Below are 8512 nucleotides of genomic sequence, written 5' to 3'. Positions count from 1 at the left end.
TCAGTCATTTGTTGAATTGAAGGCTGTGTTGGTCAAACGGAACAGGGACGGAGGACCTTTGTGGTTCAACTGCGACTACAGAGTAGCTACTTACTCTACAGTCATTGTGCGGCGCCACATTCATTCCTGCTAGCAAACCAGAACTTGATGTTTTGAATATAGAATAATTGCTGTGACAATCAGCGGCCTAGGATCAAGCACTCAAGAAATGCAAGTCAAGACAGATGCCTCGAGACAAATATCAAACGGACCTTATCCAACGTGCTCTCAGACTGTTGCCTGTGGAGAGAACAAATATCACCAATCTCTATCATGAAGCAGATTCTACAACTGAACACCAGTAGGAAATGTATGGCCATCGAAACTCTCATCAATGATCAGAAGGGTCGAGGCCCTCCTTGCGCTAATTTGGTCTGTATTTCGGACTTTCGTGCAGAATTAAACCCGGTCAAAGGGGAAAAAATCAATAATTCCAATGATGCTTAGCAATCGTCCATCCGAACAACAAAAGCTTCGTGTCCTCATCATAGTCTTGCCTGTTGGCCCAAGTGTTGAGAAAGATTGATCAAACAGCCACCCACCCACATGCGTTCTATATTTGTAAAAGCCAACGTATGTATGAGAATTGATATGGCTGGGGTATTATACATCCCTCTAAGCATAATGCATATACTTCAGTCAATTAAGGTAGATGTGACAAGGTTATGTGGAAATTTAGTTGTAGGAGGGATATATGCAAAAGAAAGCCGGGCGCTATGGTATCGAAATATGATCAAGATCCTGACGATATATACAAGGTAAATAGTAACCACAGAGGACAATGTCTTAGCCGGGGAGGAATTCGGTCGTACTTATGCGTGGGGCGAAACGTATCTGTTCCAGCCTCTTTTCAGTCAAAGACGGCAGGTCGAGCGTAAGCGACGGATAATATTTTGTGAGAAAAGGTAGGGTATAACCGTAATTATGTGCGCGGACAAAGTTAGATCACATTGGTAACATCTTCGAGATCTTCCGGCTCTGCTTCATTGCTTCCAGGGAGCGATTCTGGTACGTATACTATGATATAAAGTCAGCGGTGCCATAGCAGATTGACACAAAAAAATAAAAAATAAAAGAAACTGACCATGGGGCTTTATGAACCAAGAGGCTAAGAATGCAATGAAAATCAACCCCGCCAAACATATAAAGACGGTTTGGGGAACGGTCGCAACCGTCATGCTGTATATCAAATTGAATATCGTAGGGGCAACCACTCGAGCAAGCGCATGCAGGAGACCAATGGCTCCGAGAAGCTGCCCGGTCCGATCCGCAGGGACATGTTTGGTGAGAGACGATTGCAAAGTTGGTGATGCCATCGCGCCCATTGCTGCCGTTGCTCCTGACAGCATTAGTAGCGGACCAGAGCGAACGATACAATACCCCACATAGCCCAGCATATCGAATAGCACGGAAATCCGTATCACGACAATATCCAACATATCCGAGCCGGTGGCATGACTTCTTTTTGAAGCAGGTCCCCGAACGAATCGAGTCGCGGTGGGAAGGACGACCAGCAAAAGGAGTACCCGCACAGAGCTGGTGAGCGAGACAAGCATGCTGGACTCAAAGTTGCCCCAGCCAAACATATATTCTGCGTAGATAATCAAAACACTCATAGTTCCCATGGCCACTCCGAATATCGAAGTGTCAATAGCGGAAAGCATGATCAGATTCCTCCGTAATTTGCGTAGATTCTTCTTCTCCGGTAACAATGCAGGTGATTTCGTTTCCGGCGGAAAGAGGATAGATAGCGGCTTCAAAAGTCCCAATGGATTGAAGTCCTTCCATGACGGGCGGATTCCATTGGCGCCGAGGAGCTGAATTTTCCGCTTTCGCCGATTGTATTCCTGATTCTCCTTAGGAACCGACTCGGGAACGATGAAGGTGATACAAAATAGGAAGAGCGCCTGGCACCCTAGAACGGAATAGAATACTACGAGGACGTTGTTCGTAAGTCTGATGAGATAGCCAGCGATCAGCGGACCCAGCGCAATTCCGCTGAACAAAACTCCATGAAAATAGCCAAAGGCAACGTTTCGTCTCTCTGGCGGTATACAATCGGCTGCATAGGACTGCGTCAGGGCGACAGCCGTTGTAAAGGATCCAAATAGACCATCAAAGGTGGCGCCAAGTAAAAGGAAGTTCAAAGAGAAAGTATCGGGGCGCGCAGCCACGAGAACCGTTATCACTTCGCCGAGAAATGCGCCTAACGTCGCCAATGCAATGACTTTCGTTCTCCCATAACCATCAGAGAGAACGCCTAGCTTTGGGCTTGCGATAGCGGCGAGCCCTCCAGCGATCAGATTCAGCATAAGCTGAAATCTCGACACCAGTGCCTGGACCTCGGGAATGCGACATTGAATGTTGTCTTCGCCAAATATGACAGGCAGATACGTGAACGAGGGATCCTTGAGGGCACGACCAGCAAGATAATCTCGACAAATTAGGGTCAAGATTAAGTTGATTTTCGGCACAGCTACACCGCCGAAGGCGACTGTAAATGGGAGGAAAGGCGGAATGATCCAAAAAATCTATACATACAATGGAAGTTGTCAGCGTAGAAACTCGTTTTAAGAGAAAGCAGTAAAGCTAACTCACGGACGGCCGTTTCCACCAGGGTAAACCTTTAAATCCCGTCGCTGGTGAGTAGTATTCATTCGGCTCGTCATCTTTGATCGATCCACCCGAGGTATCCGACTCCCTGGACGAGAGCAACGCGGTGCGTTCGTCCGCAGTTGCTGTTCCCATTTTTTGGGTATTTGGGCCATCAGATGCACTTTGTAAGATGCTACTGAGCAGTCCGGACGCACTCCTATGCCCTCGTGGGGACGCATGGGGAGATCTAGCTCCCATTTGTGCAGGAGAAGCTTTCTGCTGAACCGGGATTTACGGGGGGGTGTTTGCTACCAAAGTTCATCGAGAGCATCGACTAAAAACGAAAAACTTCGAGTCACAGAATAATGGGAATAACACCAGGGCAATGACTTGGAACCCGCTTCCAAGCCATTATTAATGCTGTCGGAGATTCACGTCCAAAAACTTGGACATTTCGTGGGAGCGAGTTAGCCGGGATGCTTCGCTTTTGTCGGCGTTGGGTAATTTTTGATTTCAGCAAATCCGTTTGGCGGCAATTCGAGGCCGTCCCACAATGTTGGGCTTTTGACACTCCCCTGAGGCTTGACAGCTCATCAATACTCCGTACTCATGGCCAGAATTGGGCTTTTTTATTTTTGCTACAAACCAGGCGCAGGCCCTGACCACACATGGCTTACCACGAGGCTGCGGCATTCCGTGCTTCGCCCTGACATGCATAACTAGCAGGGCTGACCGTATCACCAAGGGGTCGTCAACCAATGAGGGACGTAGTTGGCGAAATTGAAGCCTGGAATTTCTATTTATTCCCCCTGTCGCAGTCAGGTACTGAATGGCGGCTGACTGCCCCTGTCTGAAAACGAGTGCATGCTTTCCAAGATTCATATATTAATACCCAAAAGAAGTCATCAAACTCCTAATACCGAATGATCATACATAGAACCCACCAATTATTGTACAAGATTCCCATACTGAGAGCCAGCGAAGAATTTCTTTTGGTACAGACATCTATCACTGGTACATCCCTGACATCTCAAAGTCATTTGTCGCGAACAATTGTCACCACTTCGTAGATGCTCGGCAGCAAGGTCCGCAAGACCCTGTATGAATACCGGATGACCGTTCAAGCTTTCAACCCGCTTCACACCAGGGCTTGCTGCATCTTTTATTACCTCTCTGTCAAGCTCGAATAAAGTTTCAATGTGGTCGCTGGTGAAAGCGATGGGAACAAGCAAGAGATCAGTTTGTCCGCGGCTGACATAGTTCTCGACTGTGTGGCTGGTTTGGGCTCCGAGCCAGGCGGACGGACCGACTTGAGATTGCCAACAGAGTCGGTATGGATTCGAGAAATTCAGCCGTTGCATCACCGCATATACTGTGGCCGCGACTTCGGAGGGGTAGGGATCGCCTTGAGGGTGCATGTGTTAGTAGATATCACTCCAAAGCGGATCAGATTTGACGTGGCAATACCTCGGTTGACGACGCTCATAGGCAGACTGTGAGCTGAAAAGAGTAGCACAACATTGTTTCTCCGATCCTCAGGATACGTCTTCAACTGTGCTTCTATATTCTGAGCGAACGCCTCCACCAATCCATGATGCGTTGGCCATCGGTCAATCACGCTCCATTGTATGGCGCCCGTCGGCTCTGTTCCTCCATTCGAGCGTTTCCCTTCTAGCCGATTCCTCCATTTCCACAATTCATTAAGCGAACTTCCTGTCGTAGAGCATGAATATTGTGGATATTGCGTGAACGCCACTGCCCTTCCCCCATTTCCTCTTCCAAATCCATCATCAAGGAGCTTAGCGTACATTTCTTCTGTTAAGGGAGCGGCATATCGGAAGGCGACGTATGGCTTGTGAGGTGCGGTCTCTGGCGATATCTTGTCTAATATTTTACACATCTCTTCACATTGATATTCTGACCATTTGCGGATCGGTGAGCCTCCGCCAATTTCCGCGTATTGCTTCTCAATTTTCGGGGTTCTCCGGCGAGAAATTAGGGGCCCGAGGTAGGATTGGAGTCGACCGAGAGGAATCAAGTCACCATCTGCCTGTATGATCCAAGTAAGCATGAAGCCGAACGTCAGAAGTGAAGAGGCGACGTACGAATAATCTGCTTAAGTAGTCGCCAACATCGTTCGTTGTCGAGGGTCCGCCCATGTTTAGAAACACCATTGCCGTCGGACCCTTGGCCCCGGTTGAATCCTCTGTGACTGGCGGCACCACTGTAGCCATTCCGCATCCTCGCGATGGTCTCCACGTTCGCCCCAGCTCCCGCCGGCACAACCTGGTCATGGATCTCTGCAAAGCCATGCTGACTTGCAGTCTTTCGTTTCCGGGAACTTATGGTAATTTCATCCAGCTGGCCAGTAGCACAGGTCTGAGAAAAGCAGTATTGATTCGCAGAGGTGGCAGACAATGCCTTCGCCGGGAGCGGATTTCCATGCGCCGTGTTCCTGAGATAAATATATGTCCTGGAGCCCCGGATGGATAACCAGCGAGCGGGCTTGGCAACGATGGGCCATGACTAATTCGAGTCCACCCAATGGTCAAGCTGCGTTACAAGGTTACGGAGCATTTTTGTATGGTAACTTTCTTACCGGTTTTGTTGAGACAGTTGTAAATAATTACACAAAAATTACCATCGGAATAACTATTCACCGCAACGCCCCGTTGCAATCTCCGACCGCGCCGAAAGTCGCATCACAAATTTACGTAATCCGCAACGCCGAAAAGAAAATCACCACAGGCTGACGACCTGAACGACTGGGTTCAATCTCATCGAATTGAATCAGCGGTGCCCCCCGATTGCCCCTCTATACAGAGCACCACGGAGTGCCTGTTATATCTTGTTGATGTCTCCGCAATTATGCGCGCTTGAACGATCCTCCGCCGCCAATTCACGACGATGATCCCGAAACCAACCACCGGTGCTGCGCTCCCCTCGCGAGGCGCTCTCCATGTACTCCGACGGCTAGCATTAGCCGGTTCAACGGTGGGGGCGATTGGAAGTGCCTGTACGGTCGCTACTATCAGCTACGAGGTCAATCGCCGAGTTCAGTTAGCGGAAAACCTCGTCGAGAATAAGCGCAGCCTTAAGACAACATGTCCGAACTACGATTCAACGGCGAGGGGGGCAATGGTCGCCAAAATGATGGAAGCAGCCGAAGCCGGAGAGTTTGTAGGCATGGATTCGTTTCGGCAGAAAGGAGTCAGTGAAGTTAACCGGGACCAGTCGGATAAGAGGACATTGGGCGAGCTGAACATGAGAAATTCATCTGAGTTGAATGACCCTGAGAGCAAAGGAACCAGACGTCGAAGGGGAGAGGAAGCGTTGGCTTGGATGCAATCTTTACACGAGCCTTGGAATACTCGACTTTACGGTCCCCGTCCTACCACTCGCAGGTCAAACAGCAACGTAGACGACGCGAGTTTCACCAACTTATTGGCGGAGCTGCAATCGAAGAATGCAGCCCAGAATCGACCTGAGCACGGTGCAGAAGATATCCCCGCTTCTCTACCTCTATATAACCTACGATATCACGACAACGCAGCCGACAACGCCATTCTTGCCGAAAAACTGCTGCTACAAGGCAAGCCGGTTGAAGCGGCGCAACGATTCTTACGTGCATACCCGACAGCATCTCCTAACTTGCCTGAGGAAGCAAAACAGCTCTGTGTTCGACTCTTCAATGGAAATCTTGATGCAGAGAATGTACATCTGGCGCATCGCCTCTTCCGCTGGATGGATCCTGCCCACGTGATATCTCAAGAGGCCTGGGAGTCCCTTATTGCGGCTCTAGCGAAGAAATGGAATCTAGAATCGATAGCAACTCTTTATACGGACCATGCTGACCAGTTTGAACTCTCGAAACCACTCCGATATTCGGTCTTACGGTCACTTACAGATTCTTTCCGATTAGAGGAGGCTAGGACGATGATTTTCAGGTTTTTAAAGGACGATTCCGAATGTACCCTATGTGCCGTCTATCTTGGCAAATTATGGAAGAAAACGCGCAACGCTGAACTCGTGGAGGCGCAGTTTAAGGCGATATTGTCATCATTCGAAGAAAACAACATGCAAGTGTCGAAAATATTGTTCAACGCTCTCCTGGAGGCGTATGTTGAGTCCGGAAAAGACGAACATGCCGATGAGTTGGTTGAAAATATGAAATCAAAATACAACTTCTCTCTTCCGGCCAGAACTCTGGGGCTGTTGGCATATGGGCGTGCCTTAAAGAGCGACTGGGATGGAGTGGAGAGTTATTTTGAAGAAATCCACAAACTTGACGGACACCCTGACGGAAAATGGTTCGCGAAGATTTTTGACCGAGTATTTCTGGAATATTTTTTGGGAAATTCTGCATCCAACATTCGGGACTTTGTCTTGCGTGCCATTGAAAAGTACGACCTCGTCCCAGATAAAGTTTTGTTTGAGCACATTGTCCAAGCGTACATCCAGAAAGGAAGTCCAAAAATGGTCCTTGAACTTATCGATGTCGCAGAAAGTCGGTCCTGGCCAGTCATGATGAAACGGGACCGCTTCATTGATCTGCTTCGAATTCAACGGCAAAATTGTGGTAAAGCCAATGTCGGACTGTGGCAGATGTTCCGTAGGTTTGGACGCTTCTCCGCCTCGCAACGCATCCTCGGCTATAACAAAGACTATTTTCCTACTGGAAAATCCTTCGATTCTCTTGGAAAGACTGCGCCAACTGTGTGGTCGCGAAAACTCAACTCGAAACTTCCGTCGAGGGACTTTAATCATTTTCCTGCTCTATATCAACAAATGATTCATTGTATGCACGTTGGTTCGATGGACAAAGCCATTGAACTCTACAATGAGGCAAAAATGCTGGGTAAAGTCATGGGCGAACTCGATATTGACCTAGCTTTGACCGCGACAATTGTTCATCACGGATCCCTCGAGCAGGCGAAATCCATATTAGCCGAGGAGAAAGATTCCTTCCCCTGGATCGACAAATCTTCGATGCCCCCTTTTTTCCAAAAGCTATTGACCGCCGGTAGCACGTCGGAGGCTGAAGCATTGACGATGGCCATTTTGAATTTCTATAGAATTCTCGAACGCCAGGTCCTCCCAATCAAGCATCATGTGACTGTCTCGACATGTAGCAACTTGATTCGACGTAGGAGGACCAAAAATGCCCTGCGGCTTATCCGAGCTGTTAACCGATCCAAGTTTGGAGGGACATCGCCGTTCGACTCGGTCGCGGTGCTGATGATTGCGAAAGCATCTTCTATTATAGGGAACCTCGCGGGAATTCGCTGGGCTATTCTCACAGCGCTGAAACGTGATTCGGCGCTGAGCAAAGACCTTGTGGCTGAGATACATCAGACTATTGAACGCTTTAAAAGCCGCTCGCCAGTTGCTTCGCTTTCGGGCGACTACGGTCAAGAAGTTAAGTATCTTGAAGACCTAGCGGAAATTCTTAACCAAAAGGAGCTCTATATTGCCGCACGCAATTCACGTCGAGCTCCTCCACCGCCGGGTCCAGATCCTTATACTCCAGATCCTAACCAATCCCAAAGCGCTGGTTTTGTCATCCCAGAAATTACTGACCCAAATGGGCACCTCTTGTCGGACACGCTTGGAACCTGGTTAGAGAGAGTGCAACTAGAACATGCACTCACAGCTAATAACCTCACTTTTTCGAAATAACGATTATAATTATCTCATCTTTTTTTTGATACTCCCGCCAGATTTTGGATGGAGGTACTGATGCATCTGACTCTATGCGAGGTGATGAGAAATTTTCTTTTTTCTTTTTTTTTTTTTTTTAATTCATATGCTCTGTTGAAGGATCAAGCAAACTATGGGCTATTATTTACGCAAGTGCTTTGAAGAACCAAAAGAAGTT

The 8512-nt window shown here is 48.3% G+C and overlaps 3 protein-coding genes across 3 annotated transcripts; 1 reads left to right on the top strand and 2 right to left on the bottom strand.

The window, feature by feature from the left end:
- Positions 1-686: 686 nt before the first annotated feature.
- D8B26_006580 (uncharacterized protein) lies at positions 687-2846 on the bottom strand. Its single transcript, XM_003069464.2, has 3 exons — positions 2638-2846; positions 1124-2570; positions 687-1056 (listed from the first exon to the last, which is right to left on the bottom strand). The coding sequence occupies exons 1-3, from the start codon at positions 2785-2787 to the stop codon at positions 980-982; spliced, it is 1674 nt and encodes a 557-aa protein (XP_003069510.2). The 5' UTR covers positions 2788-2846; the 3' UTR covers positions 687-979.
- A 575-nt stretch (positions 2847-3421) lies between these two features.
- Positions 3422-5091, bottom strand: HEM15 (ferrochelatase hem15). The gene is made up of 3 exons (XM_003069465.2): positions 4740-5091; positions 4102-4684; positions 3422-4039 (listed from the first exon to the last, which is right to left on the bottom strand). Exons 1-3 carry the CDS (start codon positions 4944-4946, stop codon positions 3582-3584), a joined length of 1248 nt encoding a protein of 415 aa, XP_003069511.2. The 5' UTR covers positions 4947-5091; the 3' UTR covers positions 3422-3581.
- A 450-nt stretch (positions 5092-5541) lies between these two features.
- D8B26_006578 (uncharacterized protein) lies at positions 5542-8313 on the top strand (the record flags this gene model as incomplete). The annotated part of the gene is made up of 1 exon (XM_003069466.2): positions 5542-8313. The coding sequence occupies one exon, from the start codon at positions 5542-5544 to the stop codon at positions 8311-8313; it is 2772 nt and encodes a 923-aa protein (XP_003069512.2).
- Positions 8314-8512: the final 199 nt, after the last annotated feature.

Source organism: Coccidioides posadasii, chromosome 3 (assembly GCF_018416015.2).
Source record: "Coccidioides posadasii str. Silveira chromosome 3, complete sequence".
NCBI classification, from domain to species: Eukaryota; Fungi; Ascomycota; class Eurotiomycetes; order Onygenales; family Onygenaceae; genus Coccidioides; species Coccidioides posadasii.
Note: the sequence above shows the minus strand (reverse complement) of the source record. Positions and strands in the feature narration are given on the sequence as shown.